This window comes from Microchirus variegatus (assembly GCF_963457635.1).
Source record: "Microchirus variegatus genome assembly, chromosome: 12".
Taxonomy (NCBI): Eukaryota; Metazoa; Chordata; class Actinopteri; order Pleuronectiformes; family Soleidae; genus Microchirus; species Microchirus variegatus.
Genome location: NC_139813.1, coordinates 18,835,121 through 18,855,935, shown reverse-complemented (window position 1 = coordinate 18,855,935; position 20,815 = coordinate 18,835,121). Strand labels below are relative to the sequence as shown.

General features: G+C 41.4%; 1 protein-coding gene across 1 annotated transcript in view; it reads left to right on the top strand.

Moving 5' to 3' along the window:
• Positions 1–1,000: 1,000 nt before the first annotated feature.
• Positions 1,001–20,815, top strand: part of syne1a (spectrin repeat containing, nuclear envelope 1a) — a gene marked incomplete at its 5' end in the record, with an annotated part of 103,554 nt that continues 83,739 nt past the window's right edge. The window contains 18 exons of the mRNA XM_083898728.1: positions 1,001–1,145; positions 4,297–4,358; positions 9,506–9,601; positions 10,243–10,326; positions 11,775–11,795; positions 11,982–12,074; positions 12,613–12,785; positions 12,933–13,129; positions 13,673–13,785; positions 15,794–15,901; positions 16,219–16,356; positions 16,470–16,634; positions 16,747–16,859; positions 17,001–17,169; positions 17,331–17,427; positions 19,267–19,472; positions 19,925–20,089; positions 20,291–20,443. Coding sequence (XP_083754854.1) covers positions 1,001–1,145; positions 4,297–4,358; positions 9,506–9,601; positions 10,243–10,326; positions 11,775–11,795; positions 11,982–12,074; positions 12,613–12,785; positions 12,933–13,129; positions 13,673–13,785; positions 15,794–15,901; positions 16,219–16,356; positions 16,470–16,634; positions 16,747–16,859; positions 17,001–17,169; positions 17,331–17,427; positions 19,267–19,472; positions 19,925–20,089; positions 20,291–20,443 — 2,298 coding nt within the window. The remainder of the gene's footprint in view (positions 1,146–4,296; positions 4,359–9,505; positions 9,602–10,242; positions 10,327–11,774; positions 11,796–11,981; positions 12,075–12,612; positions 12,786–12,932; positions 13,130–13,672; positions 13,786–15,793; positions 15,902–16,218; positions 16,357–16,469; positions 16,635–16,746; positions 16,860–17,000; positions 17,170–17,330; positions 17,428–19,266; positions 19,473–19,924; positions 20,090–20,290; positions 20,444–20,815) is intronic.

Below are 20,815 nucleotides of genomic sequence, written 5' to 3'. Positions count from 1 at the left end.
TTTACATCCAAACCTCACCTCAGGAAATGTGTACTCCTCCACTGTATACTCAAAACATTCCTTCTTCCCCCTCAGGAGACAAACTGACAAATGTTCTGTACACGACTGACTGAGATGAAAGTGTCTGCTCTGAAGGGAGTACAGTAACAGATCAGACAGGACGACTGCCAGTGGTATTCTGCTCCCCTGCAGGCTCTGTGAAGCAGAAAGCTGCAAGCCTCAGAGCCCTGCATGTCATGAATGTCGGCAACGCATAGGGAATTCCTGCACATCTGATGATCCTCATGTTGTGTTTGAGTGTGTGAGTCTGTGTGTGTATGATGCCGTCAGAGCAGAGCTTCCACGTCCTTCCCTCCATACATGCTAAACGGTCCCCTCCTACCACCACTTAGTTCTCCTTCTACACATCAGGACAGGGCTGCTGTGACATCATACATTCCCACAACTCTGATTGGCTGGCCGGTGGAGGGAAGTGGATTGTTCCCGCAGCCTATAGTGAGAAATTAGGAGAGAGAGAGAGAGACTGGGGTAGAGGGTGTTTGCGAGAGAGAGAGAGAGAGAGAGAGAGAGAGAGAGGGTGAAAGGGACGAAGCAAGTAAGATTGATGCTGAGGCAAGCCGGCACTGCGCTGCTGTCTCTCTCACACACATGCTCACACAGTCTTTGCATCACACATACACACACACACACACACACACACACACACTCTCCCAAGCTGCTTAACAGGCAGGAAAAACACAGAGTCTGGCTGAGTCTGCAGCCTGATACTGCAGGACAGGACAGAGGACACCAAGAAGTAAAAAGAGGAGAGGAGACCCAGAGGGTGAAACCTTCTCGCCTGCTTTATCTCCCAGCAACAGTTCCGTCGCTGTCATCCAGGGAGGTCCAGGGCTCCGGGGAGTCCTTTAAAGACAAGCTCCCCCAAAAGAGGTGGGAGGGGGGGAGAGGCAGCAAGGGCAGGAGCAAGGGCAAGTGAGGCTTCTCCTGGAAGTTACCGTGGATGTCTTCTCCACGTCCTCATGAAAACAGGCGGGAACAGAGGCGCAGTGTCGCGTACAAGATGGCACGGCGAGCAGGGGGCGAAGCCTCCCCAAAAAAGAACACATCCCTCAACCTGGTGACGGGCTTCTTCCACTACCTCCGCGGTGAGTGGCACTGAGTGGCTCTGAGAGTGTGAGGAAAAGATGGAAAGTACACTCTGTGTGGTTGTGCTTGCCTGTGGGTGTGTGTGATTTAGCGTGGCACTGCAGTATGGACTGTACGTGCCTACTGTATGGGAGATTGTGCATTTTGCAGTTCAATTTCCCCTGTGGAGATTTTTTCTTTTTGGGGGGGACTGTGGGTGTGGTGCATTTTAAGCAAATGGGGAACCATTTAAGGGGAGGGGGGGGGTGTTTCTACCTTGGCAGAGTCTGTTTGTGTGTTCTGAGAGTACAGCAGGTGAAGGAGGCATATCCCGAGGAGAAGTAGCAGCTCACTGTGTGTGTCACAGCACAGTGGGCAGATGTCAAACTGTTTGATTTCTTATCCCTCTGTCTGACCCTGTAGCGGCGTGCCTGTCAGCTCATCAGTATCTCGAAACAATGCCTTCAACATTCTGTCTGCCTGCTTCTCTGGGTGTCTTGCTGTTTGATAGATTAGATTGTGGTAATTCTCATTACCTCAATCTTTCTTCAGATTAGTTTCTTGTCACTTATCTCAAAAATCCTGGGGGGTTTGAGTAAAATCATAGAATGTGTTTGGATGGTTTTTTTTTTGTTTTTTTACAGCTTGTTTGGGCATGTACACCCTGAGACAGAGAACCAGATTTGAATTGCATTTCATTCAGGTCATTTTCAGTGTGGGTGGTCAGAGTGAGAATCCAGGGGCTGCGGATAAAACTAATGATGATGCAGGCAGCACTAGTCGAGAAGGTAATCAAGTGTGTTAAAGCGCTGCTACGATACTTGGCTGCTGAGGACGACTGATTCCCTTTGTGATATTGAAAGAATGTGAGTATTTGTGTGTGTGTGCGTGGAGAAGTGTTGCTGTGTGTGCATGTGTGTGTGTGTGTGCGTGTGTGCGCATAGTTCAAAGTCACCTCGTCCCTGAGACTGAAAGGCTGGCACCACGTACGTGCAGACATGTTCTCTGTCACATGTTCCTGCTGGAGGATTCGAGAGGCTTTTCTCATTCTGATCCAATATCGCTGCCCATCAATTATTGATCGTTTCTGGACCCAGTTGTAAGATTAATTCATAGAAACGGACTATGTGTGAAAGTATCTGCATTATGTATGAACGACCCCTCTACCAATCCCACATTTTGCAGATACACTTTACTGCTCATATGCGCCCACAATACCCAGTGACACACTAACCAACTTCAATGTAATCAAAGCGTCAGCATTTTTTATGAGCTAGAGGAAAGCACCCTGTCAGACGTCCTCTCTCGCTGATAACGCGCTTATCGAAAGGATATTGCTTTGTGTCACAGATGGTACTGAAAAAAAGCATTGTCACTGTCAGTCACGTGACAATTGATAGTCTCCTCATGAGTCCCAGATTGACTGCACATCTGTTTGTCATGTTATCACAGGACATCTTCAGTTTCAGTGGCTTCCACGATTTTATTACAAATACATTGTGTTTATTGTCAAATAAAGCCAATAACGTGTAAAGTCACTTGCAGACAGTTTGCAAAAGTTCTTCACAAAACAGGAAAGCAAATATGATCGTTCAGAGGCCAAAAAGGGCGTAAAACCAAGATGTATTACTATTTAAATGACATTATGGAAAAGTGCAAATAATGCTATTGTTTAAAGAGTAGGTAAAACACAAACTGGGTGCAGGAGCACATCTGTGGTAGGGAGCAATGGGCGGTGAGGGACCTTGCTCTGGGGCAACTCAGCCCTTGACCTGTAGAGAGATTTGAACCTGCAACCCTCAGGCTATAAGCTTGTTTCCCTTTTGAATATTTGTGGTGGTAAACAAGTACAAAAGTACATGCTTGTTTTCATACAAGTGTGTATATGTGCACATACAGTGTATTGATATGCATGTTTTCTTCCTCATAAGGGTCGTATATTTGGGGGATAAAAAAAACAGGCATATTTAAGCACTTTGCTTCATTCAGTGACTGCTGTGTGTAACTGTAACTGACTTTGTTTATGCTGTTTGCATCTGTGTGATTTCATAAAAAGCCCTACTATTACTACTGCTACCAATTGTACTACTACTTATAATAATACTGCTGGTACAACCACTACAAGAATGAATGAACCAATGATTTGCATAAAAGTTGCACTTTGTGTGCAACGATTGGGTTTATACCTTGCTATATCCTCTGAAGTCTCATGTGCTTGTAATATTATCATACTGAACAATGTTTTAATGGCGTTTTTATATCGCTAGTCTAAAATTAAAAACTGGGTTTGGGCTCAACAGGCAGCAGACACAGTGGGTTTTATCTGAGTTTTATATTCCCTCGTTTGTATCACAATATAAGATTGTGGATGTTATTGGCTTTGGTCTAAAAAATAAAATAAAACAAAAAACAAAAAAACGACAAAATGACATGCACAACCATTAAACGCATTTTTTTTTGAAGTGTGCTGGATCAATCAAAAATGTTCACAACAGTGAAAGGGAATAAAAAGATCCGCCCACCTGCCAGTGATGTGTTGAGAACAACAGGCTCTTTCTCAGACTCTCTTTTGCTTGAATAATAATAAAAAAAGACCATTATTATTCTAATACAATATCTGCACATGTGAGAGACAACGAGGCTTGATTTATGTCTTTTTCTCATTTAAGTGAAGTGGCTTTTTAGGGCACGTGTCGTCAGCAGATATCTGCTCTATTGATTGTGTGTTGATTAAATGGCCTTTATTGCTGTAGCCGCCACAACAATGTCCTTCTTTATGAACACTGTTGTAGCAACAGAGATCGTGTGTTTCATCTGCAGAAATGAATGAAAAAGCCTTATGTAGATCATGGCAGACGCACCTGTCATCATATGGGAAAAGCTGCTGCCCTTCTATCATCTAAAGGGCATTTTCGAGAGCAGGTTGTCTGTCCATACTTATAATAGTCCAAGCTACTGAAAATGCCATCTTAAAATGTCAAATGCCTTCTCTTTCCACATCAGTTAGTTTGGGTTGTTTTTGTTTTTTTTGACAGCAAACAGTAATAATATCAAAGTTAATTAGAATCTGCAAACCGCATTGACGCTCAAAACAATAGACAGAGTGTTTTAATCCTCTTTGTTTATCATTTGCACGTGACTGATAATGATGCTCTGGGCTCTGATTCACAGATGAGCAGGAGGCAGTGCAGAAAAGGACATTCACCAAATGGATCAATTCCCACTTGGCAAAGGTAAGAGAGTATTGTTTGTACTGTATTGTTTCTCTAAATAGACACTCATGCTCCGATTTGAGGATTAAAAACTTTCCCTTCCCCTCCTTCTTCCACGGTGCTCGCCGTGACATTTGCTCCATTTCTAAAACGCACTGTGGAGCTGGTCATGAGACAGCCAAAGCCACACACACACACACATCAAATCTTATGCCTAGTCTGCACGTAGGCGGGTATTTTTATACACTGAGATTTTTCAGTTTATTATATTTTTAATAACGCGGTCCACACAAAAAAATGCAAAAACACATTGTTGGCTGTAAAGCCTTGTTAGTCGATCAGGAACCATGCAATAGGCAAACACCAACACTTTTAAACTGTAGGTTAGGATAATTGTAACGAAGTAGAGCTATTTCCCAAAATCACACTGTTATACAAAGTGGACAAAACAAATGGAAACTGGGAGTCGCGTGAATTCAAGTACACCGACGTTCTACACTGGTAGTTTAGGGCCCTTTGTTTACGTTTGCTTTTGGAGTCATGTGACGTGAATGTGACAAAAATCAATCATTAGGGGATGTTGTGGCTGAGGAGAGCACTGCCAGTTTTTGCCCTGTCCGTACAAAAATGCAGCACCAGAGTAGCATTTTTAAACATCTCCATTTTTAGGTCTCTAATATGCTGGCATTGTGTTGAACGACAGGTGCATTCAAGACAGAATTGATGTATGTTTCAACAAAAACGGATTAGTGTGGATGTAGTATTACTCGCATGCCTTTCATATTTCCTCTTTATTCGTCCAATCTCAAATAGCTCGTAGCAAGGATTTACTACCTCTCTAATTATCAGGTTCACATTGCAGCATTTAATACGGTGTAGTTTTTTCCCCCTGTAAGCTGTTGTCAGTAATTTAAGTCTTTGTAACCTGTAAGCCCTCTATCTCGATGTGAGCCCATTTAGATTGCTCGGGATAAGGGTTTTTAGTCAAAGTCTGCCCCTCATTTTTCTCCCCAAAGAGCTTGGACAACAGTATATCAGTTTCTTATACTAACCAATTAGACTTGACGCAGCCGCTACTGAGTGGGCTGCCGTATGTGTGTAATTATTGTATTTTTCTGCATTAGGCTCCTCCATTTAAACAATTACTGTCTGAATGGTGTGTCAGGACTGGACGGACAAGGCAAATGTGGCACGGCGTGACACAATTAAGTGTTATTTCAATCTGTGACGCTCTCTCAAGGTCCTATTCGAGTGTGACAGCTGTGGAGGCCTTGAACTGAGTGACACGGAGCAGAAAATTCATTTGAAAAGCACTCAGAGGGGAATAAACCTTGACGTAACATTAAATATGATGTCTCATAGCCATGCCAGCAGAAAATATCACACGGCCAAATATTTAAATGCCATGAATCTTTAACATAGCAGATGAGAACATAGTTTATTTATTAAGGTGTTCTGACACAGTGGAAGTGAGAATTTAGAGGACACCAAAGAGGAATTGACAAAGGTCTGCTCTTCAATAGCTGGATCAATATTTAGATGTGTAAAGTAATGGATTTTCTTATATTTAGACAGGTGTTTTCTCCTGTTTCTTTTGTTTATGCAAAGTTCAGCTAACTGCAGATGGAAGATTATTAAGAGTATCTCCTCGTCAAACTTTGCAAAAACTAAAACTAAACAAAAAGGAAATATGGAAATACACATTAATATTCTGCAAAAAGAATCTGGTGGAACAACACAAATGAAATGCTTTTGCAGTGATCTTGCAAATGTAATTCCAGTCCCATTTAAATTCCCTTTAATTAACCAGCTCAACTAATCAATAGATTAGCGATACCATCACACTTCCCTCAGAAAAGATAACCATGTTTATGCCCCGTGCTTCTCCCTCTACCTAGTTGATCAAATTAGTTGCTTTCCTCCTCCTCCTCATTGCCCATCATGAAACTGCTTCACCTGATGCCTGATGTTGCCATAGTGACACCGATTGGCCCATATCTGTCTTCAAAAATGTCTAAGTAGTCACGGCAGAGAGCCTTTTGATGAGCAGGGGGCAAAAGTCACCTCAGCTGATGCAGGGGATCGGTGGTAATAGCACCATGCATTTCTTGATGATGTCCCTCTCCAGGCTGATATGGATTAAATTGCATCTTGCGGTTGCCTCGCGTAGAAAACTCTACAAAGTACTGAATAAAGATGCTTATTAGGCAGAAGGGAAAAACTGTGAGAGTGAGGCAGACAGAAGGATAGAGAGCGGGAAGAGGCTTTAACAGTTGGTTTGGCTTCGCTCTCAGAGGGATAGATCATGCCCTTGGCTATGCAGATGATTAGGCCACTCCAGTTATCACAGGTCTTTAATACAGTGCCTAAAGGTATGTGATTAATCGTTAGGTGAGTTGAGACATGGCAAAAAAGGATTCCTTTCTCTATCTCTCCCCCTCCCCCTCACTTTCCCACTCCACAGGTATAACAAAAGAAGTCGTATGAGCCCTGTAAAGTAGTTTCTATGCGAGGAGATGTATTGAAGCTAGTAATTTATACAGGAGATTAATGGTTCTCATTACTCTTGAGATTAAGTCACCAGTTACAGTGTCGACCAAAGGTAATAACTGTAAGAGAGCAGCAGGGTGCAACTTTTAAGATTTCTCTTTCATTTAAATAAAGATGTATGCAATTCCATGTGTATATATTGTTACAGTGTTGGTTGCCCCTACATTTTGCCTATTTTTGGTTTTCAAGTAAAAATCAAGCTTTCAAGTTTGAAGTGAGGAGGGGGACAGATGGGCGGGGGACTTGCAGCGAACTGAGCCCAAGTTTCAATTTTGACAAATCCTTTCAGAGAAAGGATTTTAAGTTAAAGCTTAATTATGAAGTGGCCAGTTTGAACGGCAGCGGTCTCATCGTCTCTCAGCCGTTTTTTTTTTCAAGCAAACGGCTTTGCAGCTGTAATCAGTGAACCATGTGTTCTTAGAGATTACTGCAGCATTTAAGTGAAACTCCCCGCTCCTCTTTTAGTGTTTACTTTCCTGCTACCCCTTCGCCTGTTTTTGGTGGGGAAAGAGGTCGATGGAGTGGATGACATTTTGTCCTACAGGCTGAAGCCCAACCCAGCAAATAATGGCAACATGGTGATAGTTTGCATCTTCACCCACTGAGCTTTTAGCATGTTCATATTCAGTATTCACTCTGCCAAGTATGCTTATGACTCCCTGGCCCCTTTCCTGTTATTTTTAATTTGCATCAATGGTTCATCATATAGTCGTCTAACATTTTCCCAGGCTGCACCTCAACAACCACTGGACAGATTACCATGCACAAGTAATTATGGCCCCATCACATGTACGCACTGAAAGTGCTTTACACTGCCAGTCACATACACCCATCTGCACACACACATTCATGTGTCCATATCACACATTCACTCATACAGCAATGATACACTGAGGGCGATATTTCTGTGGTTCAGTATTTTGCCCAAAAATACAGGGAACAAACCACTGTTAGTAGATACCATGGACGTTTGCATGCATTTATTCTCAGTCACAATATAATGAGCCTAAACAGGAACTCAAAATGTGCCAAAATTGTGACATCACGTGGGCAGCACAACAGTCAGAATAGAGAAAAGGGTCCTTCAGTCATATACAATAAGAATTTAAGTATAATACAGCAGCATTATACTTAAATTCTAGCAGTTTAAATATTGGAATGGAGGTGCCAAATATCCACTGCTAATTGAACGCACATGTATTTCAAATCTAAATGAAGACCCTTCAGTCTTCTCATGATGTTCACCGCTCCCTGCTGTCGTCCCTACTGTTGATCTTTCAGAATCCACATGAGAGCACAGACAGAAGAACATACACTCAAACTCCTTTTGCTTTACAGTCATAATCAATTATTACCCTGACACTCAACAGCAATCAGCTCATTAAGCCTTTGATTTATTTATTTTTTTCGGCTCATGTGGTTAAGTAGTGAAATGGATATTACTTTCTTATTTTGTAATTAGTCAGAAATTTCCTCATTAGCTTTGGGATTATAATGAACAAATAGGTGAATTTAACTTCAATTAGCTTGTAGTATAATTTATCCTTTTGAAGGGCTCTTTTTAAGTGTTTCCTCTGTCAGTTTATGACAAGGCCATGAGTGCTTTCTGAATATTCTCATATCTAAAGCCATGAAATGACATTACACAAGGAATTAGTGAGAAGAGCCAGTGTATTTGGTAATTAATTTTGAAAGAAGAGAGGTTAGTGTCCCTTCTCTCTCTCCCTGCCTGCTGTCATCTTTCTCGCTGCCGCTCTTCCTACTCAATTATACCCCTCATATCGACCGTGGTGAGGGTTCTCTCTCGCGCCACACACACACTCACACAACCACAGTCTCCTCTCTTTTTCCATCACTTCTATTGCTGCTAATCTCCCTGTGAATGGCTCGCTCATCTGAATGCCCCCCCCTCCTCCCTCTCTAACTAAACCTCTCCTCAGCCGCAGCATGTGACTGTGCTTCAAGAGAAATCCTTGATGTGGCGTCGGGACTAAACAGAGATATGTGGATTTCCAAAGTCTGGGAGTCTGTGTCAGGTCAGGGATGAAGCCGGAGCGAAGGATGCAGTTTGAAATCATCAGCATATTTTAGGATTTGGAGCCTCCATTCAGAACCTGCTGAGCCTCTGCTTATGGCTATAACTCTGTCTGCAGTACATTGCACAGCCAAACTCTTTTGGAGATTCATTTTTTTCTCCCTTTATCTATGTCTCACAAGTTGAAATTAAGTTCTTACAGTGTAAATTATGTATCTGGTTTATTTATCCTCTGGGCCACTTTGAGAAGGATCATGTGTTGGAACAAACACTTCTTGCAACATAGTTTTAAATACATTGCAACAGCTATTAAGATTTTAAAACCCAGGGCTTTGCATTCCAGGAGAAGTGAGAGTATGGCCTGGAACTTTTACGTAAACTGGAACAAATACAGTTTACGTAACCAGTTTCTAATTTTCTCCACTGTGAAATGTCAAAAGCCATCTGAATCAGATATTGTGAAAAGAGAAACACAAAACTGGATATGATCCAAACACTCCAGATTTCATGAAAATGGACTGTATTGGACTGATATCAGATATGTTTATTATATTATGTTGTATATATTTGTTTTTCCACACAGCATGTCCCACCTCTAGTGGTGAAAGACCTGTTTGAGGACATCAAGGATGGCGTAATGCTACTGGCCCTGCTAGAAGTCCTCTCTGGACACAAACTGGTGAGTCTCATTTATTTAGCATCTTCTTTTCACTTCACATTCCATGATCTTACCGGACTAAATATTGTTCCTATTGCATTAATACAACACAAATACATTTGGACAAATACAAGCAACTGAGTTGGTGTCTGGTTTTTTAAATGCTACCACTTTATACTTTTTTGACACGGTGCATGTGAAATGAGCCAAATAACATGGAAAAAGGCTTATTGATCTGGCTTTTATTAGGATGTTTGAACTGCATCAGAAAGCGCAAATTAACAAGGACAGATCAGAGTTCACACATACAACAGACGAAGCCGTGCACAGCTCGAGGATTTTACTTTCCGATATTGCCTAAGGTCTAAGCTCTCCACGTCCTATTGATCTGCCCGTTTACAGTCAAGCGCAGGTCTGATTGGACCGCTGTCTTTCCTATTTTATTTCTGAATCTATATTTTTTTGTTTCATGGTTTAATGGCTTTTGTTTCACCCTATTTGTATGTTCTGATAGTGCCTTTACTGTTCTTTGTGGGCCCTTCATGTCCATACATGTTACATTTCATACAGAAACAACTATTTTATTTCATCCACACACGTTTTTTCCTCTCCTAAATCCTTTTTCTTTCCGTCTCCATTGTTCTCGGTTTTATACCTTCCAGCCATGTGAGCAAGGCAAGAAACTAAAGAGGATCCACTGGGTCGCTAACATCGGTACAGCTCTCAACTTCCTTGAGGGTAGAAAGGTGAGAATTCAGTGTTTCTCTTTATGTTCTTTTTTCTTTCTTTGTTTTACCCCTGTTTCTGCTCTCCCTGCTCAGCTGCTGCCTTGTGGGTGCAAACGTTAAATCTTGACCTTGTGTAACCTGTTATCCCTCCTTCCCATCGCTCACTCTCTCCACCTTTCAGCATGCCGCTTTTATCATGATACTATGTATGCTCTGATTTTGATGGATTTTGTTCAGTAAATAGATAGAATGAGAAATTCTTTACTGTCAAACTGTCATCTTTTAATTTAATATATAATATATCATTTATTGCTGGACTATATGTGTCATTGTATCACAATGTGTTCTTGTTTGCTTTGTGCCATCTCTGTATTTGTAAAAAAATTGCATCATTGCACACAGCTCCTTTTTACAAAAATTGCATCCCAAAAACTGCTCAGTGACATTTTTGGTTGAAATAACCGCACTGCATCAATTGCCTCTATGTGAGATAAAAAACAACATCTTAATAGCGTCTTCTGGCTCGTCCTTGGATATACATAAATAAAGCCATAAGTATGAGCTGGTGTCTGCAGGGACATTGATTTGTCTTCGTCAAGTGTGACATGGGTTAAAACCCGTAAATCCTACACCAGTAATCTGCAGTCTGGAGATGAGACATCATTGTGCACTTGAATGCTGTTTCATATGGGTGTTTGTGTGTTGAAAAGGAAATGTAAAATATGTCTAAAACATATTTACACTCTCCTTCTAGATACCTGCATGTTTATCTCTTGTATCATTTTAGAATTTTGATAAAAGTCACATGCAAGGCTTGATGATTCAGAAATTCCAATAACGTACAAAATATTGTTTGATTACTATCTATTTATGTCTCGTCAAACACATCAACTGATAGCATCTGAGCATGTGCTCATAACGCCTCTATGAACCATTCCAGCCTCACATTTCTGTCTTGAATTGCCTGGTTAACGTGCTGCGTTTTCTAATATGAAACCACATATTGTAAGTGTTATAATCAGCCGCTATTCCATGCTTCCCCACGTCGCCCTTGCCTGTCCCCAACCCCCCACCCCCATGCTTGTTCACCTATATGCGGAGTGACATGTATTACCATGTGATGACCTGTTGTGCAGCAGCGCCTTGGTAATACAACCCCCTGTGATAATACAGAATGCCTCATCATATCACAGGATAGCAGCTCCCCCCCAGCCCGTGTATCAGTTTCTGTGTCCGTCCGTCTCTGCAGGACATAATCCTTGTTGCCTGTGTTGTGGCGATAGATCGCTCCTCTCAGAGAACCACTCAAGTTATCTTACCTCAGAGATGTTGCACTATCTGCCATCTCAAAGTCAATGAGGCGTACCCCTTCAATCTAAATCATCTAGAGCACTCCTAAATGCCCCCCATCCTCACTGGCTCACTTTCTCCCTCTCTTTCTTCTCCTTTTCTTATGTGCCCTCCAGTCGGCCTACAGAGGATCTCCGGTCAGTATTCATAATATTACTGCACTATATATTATAGAGGACCTATAGATAGTAGTATTTTGGATTATACCCATATATTATTAATTTTGTGTAAACATGTGTGTGCAACTGAATAAACTGAAACCTGGACTTATTTTTAACTTGTTATGAGATACTGAAATACTGCATGTTGCGTTTTGGACACAGATCAAGCTCGTCAACATCAACTCCACAGACATTGTCGATGGACGACCATCCATCGTGCTGGGGTTGATGTGGACCATAATCCTTTACTTCCAGGTAACATTGCCCTCAGTTCATTTACACTGAAAAAGAAGACACAGTGTCAAATGCAACAAATCTAATTCAGTGTGTTATGTATGTATGACAGTGTGTTAGTTTTTGTGTTTCATTAATAAGCAATGATGCAAAACAAGGAGAAGAATGTTAGCATTGACATCACCACATTTTACATTAATGTTTATGGATTATCTGAGAAACTGCACATCTCTTCATTCATGCATACAAATAAATTGTGAGCAACTGCTCAGCTGGCTAGGCTGAAGTTAAATTATACACTTTGTGATTGCACATATTTTAATGTTTTTTGATTTGACATGATGACTAATTCATTTTTAAGGCACCATGTATCAGTGAAAGTTATCTGATGCCAAAACTGCTTTCCAACATTGTTTATTTGGATCGCAGTACCCATTTTAAACTCTTGTTGCATATTTTTCATGTAGCCCATTTTAAGTAGTAGCAAAAGGTTAAAGGATAGAAATGATTCCAGAGTAAATGTGTGGGTTAAAGAGTGGCTGTGTTGGCTTTTGTACAGATTGAAGAGCTGACCAGTAGCCTACCGGCGCTCCAGGCCAGCAGCACCTCCTCCCTGGACAGCTCCAACAGCAGCACTGAAGCCACCAGCCCACCTGTCAAAAGGAAACTCCTCCCACCCCAGGGTGGAATCAGGAAGGCTTTATTGAGATGGGTTCAGCAATCAGCCACCAAGTATGTGGCCTGTAAAAATGTCTCTGTTTAAAAGATTTTTAATACATCAGCACTCTGTGTGTTATGTTAGAATCAAAGTCATGTTCTCAAAGCCTCAGTACTGCAGGTGATGTCAATGTGAAGCCTGTGATCTTTTGTCATTTCCAGACGTGTTGGGCTTGAGGTGAAAGACTTTGGCCCCAGCTGGCGCACAGGTTTAGCATTCTTTGCAGTTATCCATTCCCTCCGGCCCGATCTAGTTGACATGGACCATGTATTGGGGAGGCCCAACCGTGAAAATCTGCAGGAAGCCTTTTCATTGGCTGAGACCGAGTTAGGCGTCCCACAACTTCTTGACCCAGAAGGTAAATTCATCAACAATTCATGAAGCATTTCATAGAGGATGTCTTTGTTGACTATGTCGAACAAACTGATTTGATAAGAACTGACAAATTCTGCACCGCTGCATCTTTTCCCTCAGTATTACATTTTTATATATATATTTTTTTTTTTCTTCTCTGCTTTGTGCTATGTTTACCCCACATAAATATGCTGGATTTAGTATTTAATTAGTGTGTTTTTTTGTAATACAATAATACAATAAATGATATCTATCGCAGCATCAAATGTGCACCTCAGTGCCAAACACCATCTGTGCTCCTTCACAGCTGTCCTTCAGAATGAACTCCGGCAAATCAAGCTTGACATCAGTGTAATTAAGGTCCATTAGACGATGAGATTCAGCATGGTGGAACCACCAAACCAAACCTGGACACTGATCGGAACATTTTGAAAGTTCTTTTCATAAATAGATATGTCAGTCAAACATGTTTTTTTTATTTTCCGAAACTGTTGAAGAGTTATCCGCACGCCTCAACTTGATTGCATTCATTTTGTTCCCTGCTCAGATGTTGACGTTGACAAGCCTGATGAGAAATCCATTATGACATATGTAGCCCAGTTCCTGAAGCGTCATCCTGACCGAAAGCAGAGCGACTCAGACGGACATCCTCAAGATGAGGTGATCAGCTGTCAGATTTGTGTATCCGTCTATTTGTCTATCTAGATTTGGACACGTCTTTCATTGTCCTCTGTCGTTCTTCATCTGTAATGTTTTGTCTTTCTTTAAAATTGTTAGTTTGTGTGCCAGATCACAGCTGTGACATACTTATAAATATACATACTTTATAAAAAATTGCCCTTTTCTAAATCAGTTAGTTTTAAAGTGAAGCGTGTAATGGTGGGCATTATCCAGTAATTATCCGTTGCTTGCTTCAACCTAGGCGGGGAGGCTTCCGTCATGGTCCATTAAAGTAAAAGACAGAACAATTATAGAGAAGTGAATTTCTTTAATTGAAATTTTGCAAAATGCTTTCTAAAATGCCCTGAGAATAGGCTAAAAGAAACAAGTAATTCCACTTGTCATGTGACTCAGGCCTGGCAGAGCATTGCTTGTTTCATGTCTTTTCTTGTTGTATATCTCCTTCTCTCTCTCTTTCTCTCTCTCTCTCTCTCTCTCTCTCTCTGTCTGGTGTCCATGTGTGGTGACTACTTTCCTGCGGTTGCTTTGCTGGCCTCTGCCCTACAGCGTCTTGCTCCTCGTGATATAGAGGAAATGTTAGAGGTAGGTTATTTAGTAACTTAAGGTCCCAGGGGGCAGGTTTTCCATATTTTCTCCCAACCCAATGCAATTAGCACACATGTACATTCATGGTTTCCATATAAATTTGATTTGTGGCTCTTCTATTAAATTACAGTGGCTGTTTACTAAACTGTGGCCAGATCAGTTGAAACATATTTTTTCCAATGTCAAACTTGAGCCTCTGTGCAAATATTGGCTTTATATATGTTACCTTGTGCCACAGGGTTCCCAAACCATGATAACAAAAGGAAGACCCCCATAATAAGATGTGATAATTATTAATGTTTCCGCCTTGTGCTATGGCTCCTGGTTCCATTAGCATGAAAATGACAGCCTCTGGCGATTGCAGTGCACACATACAGCATATTTGATGGAAAGCTCGCAAATGGAGCTTGCCTGTTTTTAAGGTTAACAGTGTCAGGATCTGTGATGTGCTGTGACGCTGATGTGCTAACCACTTGATTGTGATGTTTGCTGTATCACTGGAAAGGCTTTTTGGACTGTGATTCACAACTGCTTTGTTCTAGTTCTTGCCACTGCACAAGTGTTTGTCCTGTTTATTCTCCTTCAGTGAAAGAGCATCAGTAAAGCAAATGTTTTAAAGGTATTGTGTGTAACTTTTTGGAGGATTTATTAGCAGAAATTGAATGATTGAGTAATGGCTTTAAAATAAAAAATAGCCTTAGAATAAGCCTTTGATATGTACTTAAGGCAAGGGTTTTGGATGCCGCTATTTTGCGCCACCATGTTTTTACAGCAGCCTGAATGAACAAACCAGCATAATTGCTCAAATGAAGAAGAATGATAATATCCTTTTTGGTATGCGAAGGCTGCCGTAGCGTAGTTCCCAGATGTGCTTGGGAAACAGCGGGATGAGCAGTGTAATCATGTTACAGTCTTCAGTCTGGCTATAAGATATCGCTAATTCTTACACACTGAACCTTTAATTATTAAAATAAAAAGAAACGGGGTTAATGGATAAAGTGCTTTAAATTGTAACTAGTAAGCTGTCATAGAAAAAAAAGTATGTTCTTCCTACGGGACTTTCACAGTCTTTTGAGTGGCATAGTATTTTCGTCATGGTTACTGAAATGTTAGTGGGGGGGTTGGCAGCTCTTGGCTCCTGACATTTCATCCCACAGGGAGAAACTAAGGATTAGGAGAAGGAAGTTAAATAGAACATGCTATGCTCCCTCTTCCATCCTCTTTCACTCATTTCCTCAGTCTCTCAAACATACATCTGGTTCATATATTTTAACCTCTTCTTTAACCCTTTTCTTGTATTTGTTGTTTTTTTTCTCTCCCTGTGCACTTTTCAATGTCCACGTCCCTCTTTCCATGTTTTTTGCTCACCCCTCCGCTAACACTTTGCCCCCACCTCCTACAGAGAGAGCAGCGAAAGAGCCTGAGGGAGCTTAAAATGTGGCTCGACCAGCTGGAGAGAGATGCAGGGCAGACTCAGGGGACGAGGGGCAATCTCGCTCAACAGTACCAGGTTCGTGTCTGTGTGTGTGACTGTGTGTGTGTGTGGGCTCTGTTTGAACTGGGCACATGGGCACAGACGCGCCTATTATTAGCTTAATCAGTGGGACTACACTGTGGGAATCAGATGGCAGCCGTCATATTTTGAGTCAATCTGGCTTATTCCACCAAGCCTCGGGATAGATTCCATATTCAACAGCATGTGGGATATTCCCGTTTTCCTTAAAACATTATTCAGAACAGTCTTGAGAATCTGAGGCCAAAAAAAAGAGGAACAGCAGTCAGACGTGTTGATTTTGAACAGATTTAATTCCATTTTTTTCTTTTCAGTCATTTAAGAGTCTTCGTGTCCAGTTGGAGATGACGAGGAAACAGGTAGAGGGAGCTTTACAGTCCACTCAAAGAGATGGAATACTGACTGTGGATCAGGCTCTGGTCAAACAAGCCTGGGAAAGGGCCTCCAATAGGGTGAGGGTGATGAAGCAGACACCATACATTAGATGTGCTGTACAGTTTATTATCAGCATGTGATCTCCAGTTTTGATTTGAACTATTTCCCTCTGTGGTTTTCCACACATCAGCTCCTGGACTGGCATCTGCACCTGGACAGGTCTCTCCCTGCTCCTCTCGACATGGTGGGAGAGTGGCTGCATGAGGCTGAAGGAGCGCTGAGACAAGAGATCACCGCCCAACAAGCACACGATGTGACGGCAAAGACTGTGCACAGAGCTTTGGAGCAACACAAGGTTAACATGAAGGGATTCTGATATTAAAAACAGTGTAGTTAAACAATTGTATGCAATAATTTCTATACTGTTTTTTCTATGTTCACTTGCTTTATGTTTTTGCATGATGCAGGATGTGTTGAAGAACTTGGAAAGTCACCAGCAGGTCCTTCAAAGGATCCATATGGACAGAAGTGTCGATGGAGTTCCTGTTCCCTCAGAGCAACTCCAAGACATGGCTGAGAGGTGGGAAAGACTCCTACAATATTAATGTCAGATGACTATGACTTCTGTATTTTACATTCTGCTTCATCAAAGGGAAACACACAATATGAGGGTCAAGCTGTTGGTCTGAATGTCAAATGCAAATTTTACATTTTCTTGTAGGATGAATTTTATCTCTACATCCTCCAGTATCCACCTGGCAAAGATGGAGTTCTTGGAAAACAAACACCACATGCAGGCCTTTCTTGGTCTCGCCGAGACCAAGCTCAAGTCCTGGATCATCAAATATGGCCGACAAGAGACCGTGGAACTGATGCTCCACAACTATGTCGTAAGCACAGTCTTCATTCTTCAGAATTACTATACAGACCCTTATGGGTGGTTTGTCTAACATCTGGTTTTCTATGGCTGTTCATTCCTTATGATGTTGTTTTGTCATTATTGTCGTTTAACATGTTGTAACATTTCCTCACTTGCCTCTTTTTCTATCAGTCATTTGTGGAGAAGCAACATTTCTTTGAAAATTACGAAGCACTGTTCCAATCGCTGAAACAATCTGCTGAGTCCTACGTCAGTGCTGACGGCTCAGGTGAGCATTAAAAAACATTTAAAATTAATTTAATTATATGTCTATACCTTTTCTAATCTACTTTAGGATGAGGAAACCTGTCATGTTGTGACATATTTCTCTCATTAAGTGTTCTGCTCGTTTTGATTAGTATGTAATCAGTAGACTGCACGACACAACGACACACCGCCGAGGTCAGAATGACAATGACCGAGTCCATCAGGGACTCAGCCCTTTCATTATCAGCAGTAACCGTAGAAACCGAGTTTGATCCAGGGTGCCGTATAGATAACAGGTTTGAAGGCTCAAACATCCCTGGAGATGTACACTTTGATGTTCTCAGAGACAGATGGAGTTAACTGCCCCCCCTCTTTAAGGCTTAAGTCCAGAGATGTTACAGCATAGTTTATTAACTCATGTAATGGAAATGTATAGAGCCATGTCAGGCTTTGCAGTTTTCTAAGTATAGAACAGGAAAAAATAGTACAGGTTTGAGGGTTGATAATGTGACTGCTAATATGTTCGTGTCTGCATGGCTCTTCCACCCAATCTCAGTGATTCACCAGGTTTTGACAATTAATTCTCCTGCAGAGGCCATCATCTGTCTCCGGAAACCTCATTATCTGGCTCACAAACTTTCCACCACACCTAAAATATACCGACACTGCAGTAAAACATTCCTGCTCTTGATTGGGACTATTTTCCACACGGGTCTAATACATCCAGAAATATTAAATTGAGGGATTTTTCCACTATAAATGTTCACTTAATCACTAATTGTCCGCAAACTTATACGATCTTATTGCATAGTCAGTCCTAATTATATTTTTGGATGGATGGATAGATAGATAGATAGATAGATAGATAGATAGATAGATAGATAGATAGATAGATAGATAGATAGATAGATAGATAGATAGATAGATAGATAGATAGATAGATAGATAGGCTTTATTATTAAAAGACAGACAACACAGAAATAAATAAAAGCAAACACACAATAAAAAAGACCCCTAACGATATGTTTTCAGAAGGCCGTTATGCCAGTGTTTCCAAAACTGACCAGAATATGCTCTCTGACAGTGGATATCTCACCATTTTACAGTTTATCCAAACTTTATTTTTTACTGTCAACAGCTCAGTAACTAGTGGTGCGTTCTCCTGCAGGTGTTCAGTCTTCCCCCTGTCTGGTTTCTCAGCGCGGTGGAAGGGGGGGAGTCTGCAGGCTACGGCTAAATGAGGTTCCTCCACTCTCACAGCTCTCAGTGGGGAATACGACCCCATTTGCTAGTTAGGGGCTGCTCCACTTCTGCACGTCTCTGGGCGCAGAGTGAGCTAGCTTTTTTGGTTTCAGGGTTGCGCTGCTTCAGGGTATGCAGAGCAGAGAAGTGAGATGTGGCAGGAAATCAGGACAGCCTAGACTTGATTGGACGAGCCCACAAATGAACAGTCCCCCCCACTCACCACACAAGCGCAAGCCCTGCTGTTAGTTCACACCATGGGCTCAGAATGCCCCGATTGCAGATAATTTGGTTGCATTTAAATATACTCAAAATTGTATAGATATTTGGTGACACCAGCCCAGTGAGGGCTGGATTCAAAATAAGTTTTCTTTCACGTTCCTTTCTTGGTTTAAAGTAATAGTTAACTGAGGAAGGAGAGGAAGAAAGGGATATTGATGTCACTATTGTCACACAAAGAAATCTATTAAAATCGACAAGAGCAGTGTGTTAATGATTATTCTTATGTAAACAGGAGTATCCTGTACTTCTTTAATTACTATTATCCACATGAAGTAACAGCTGCGTGTATTTCTTGGTGTTTACTTTTCTGACCATAAAATTGATGTATCTCCTCTAGTGGATGAGGGTGAGATGGGGGTGCGCAGGTTCATGCGGGAGGTGGTGACTCAGTGGAGGAGTCTGTCCATGGAGCTGCGCAGTGTGAGGAGCATGCTGGAGGAGGTGCTGTCAAACTGGGAGAGGTACAGCTCCATTGTGGCCTCCTTACAGGTCTGGCTGGAGGACGCAGAAGAAGCCCTGAGCCAACCAGAAAACAACAAGAGGGTACGAGAGTGACTTGTAATACTGGAGAAATCATATACTTCATTATATACTTAAAGTTGTGTTGTTTTTTTATTTAAAGACCTCTTATACGTGCAGCTATATAATGGATTTACATGTCTCAGTGTTGTCGTAATCAAATGTACGTCAGTAAGTGAAAATCTATTAGCATTATCCACTCATAGATCAAATGATCTCCTTGACTTACAACAAGCCACCAAGGATGTACCAGTTGTCACATTGCCATGGTTACCTCAGATTCACATCCCCACTAAGGATTAGGGGCCTAATTACCCCAGTTTTTTATTGTCCTTTTTTTGAATCCCCTTCTTTTGTTTCCTTTTGATTAGTCGTCTTTGTTTCTTCCTCTGACACTCTGTCTTTGTTTGATTCTTTGTTTCACTTCATTTTTTGTGTTTCTTGCTTCCCTTTATCATGTCTTGTTGCTCCTCCAGGAGTTTTTCAGGAATCTCAGCCACTGGATGGATCAGCATGCAGCCATGAACGACTCAGGGAATTTTCTCATTGAAACGTGTGACGAGACTGTGTCTCTCGAGATCAAGCAGCAGTTACTCATCTTGAATGGACGTTGGAGAGACCTCTTCCTCAAAGTCAAACAAGTAAAGAAAAAACACAACAACTATTAATACTGTATGTTGTACAGAAAGCAGAATTGGGTCGGATGATGTTCCACAGCTAGGATAAACCTAGGAGACATGTTTATTTATATACAAGTTTTAATTTGGGTTTGGGTTTTGGCACTGATGCATTCAACCCAGAAAAAGGTTGCTAAGTCTGTGCTATCTTACTTTTTGTTGCAGTTTGCTAGAGTTGAGGAGTTGGAGAGGTGGCGGAAAGACCACATGAAGGCTGTGTTGGCTCTGAAAGAGCTGCTGGACACAGCAGAGGCCAAACTCAACGCTCCTGTTCAAGTGTCTTTCCTTAACGTGAGAAGCTTTCTGCAGGAAGTAGAGGTGAGGAAAACAAACCCCTATCACATGAGACAGATATTATTTCTTATCATGCAATTCTGCACAGTATTTCAGGTCTGATGCAGTTGAGGCGCAACTTAATTAGCATGGATCATATCTGCTCCAAGTTAAGTAGATACTGAATCATAAGCAGAACTTAAGGCTGTAATAAATCACTGGTCCAAGACTCAATTACTTTGGGCACGGTGGTGTAAATTTTCATTTAGGCATTATTTTTCCACCGGGATTACAAATGGTCTGCTCTTGAGCAAAAACATTACCATAGAAAATAAAGTAATACACATTTTTCCCAGTTGTACCTCAGAGTGAATAATAATCTTTATTGATCCACACATCTTAGGTTTTAATATTGTG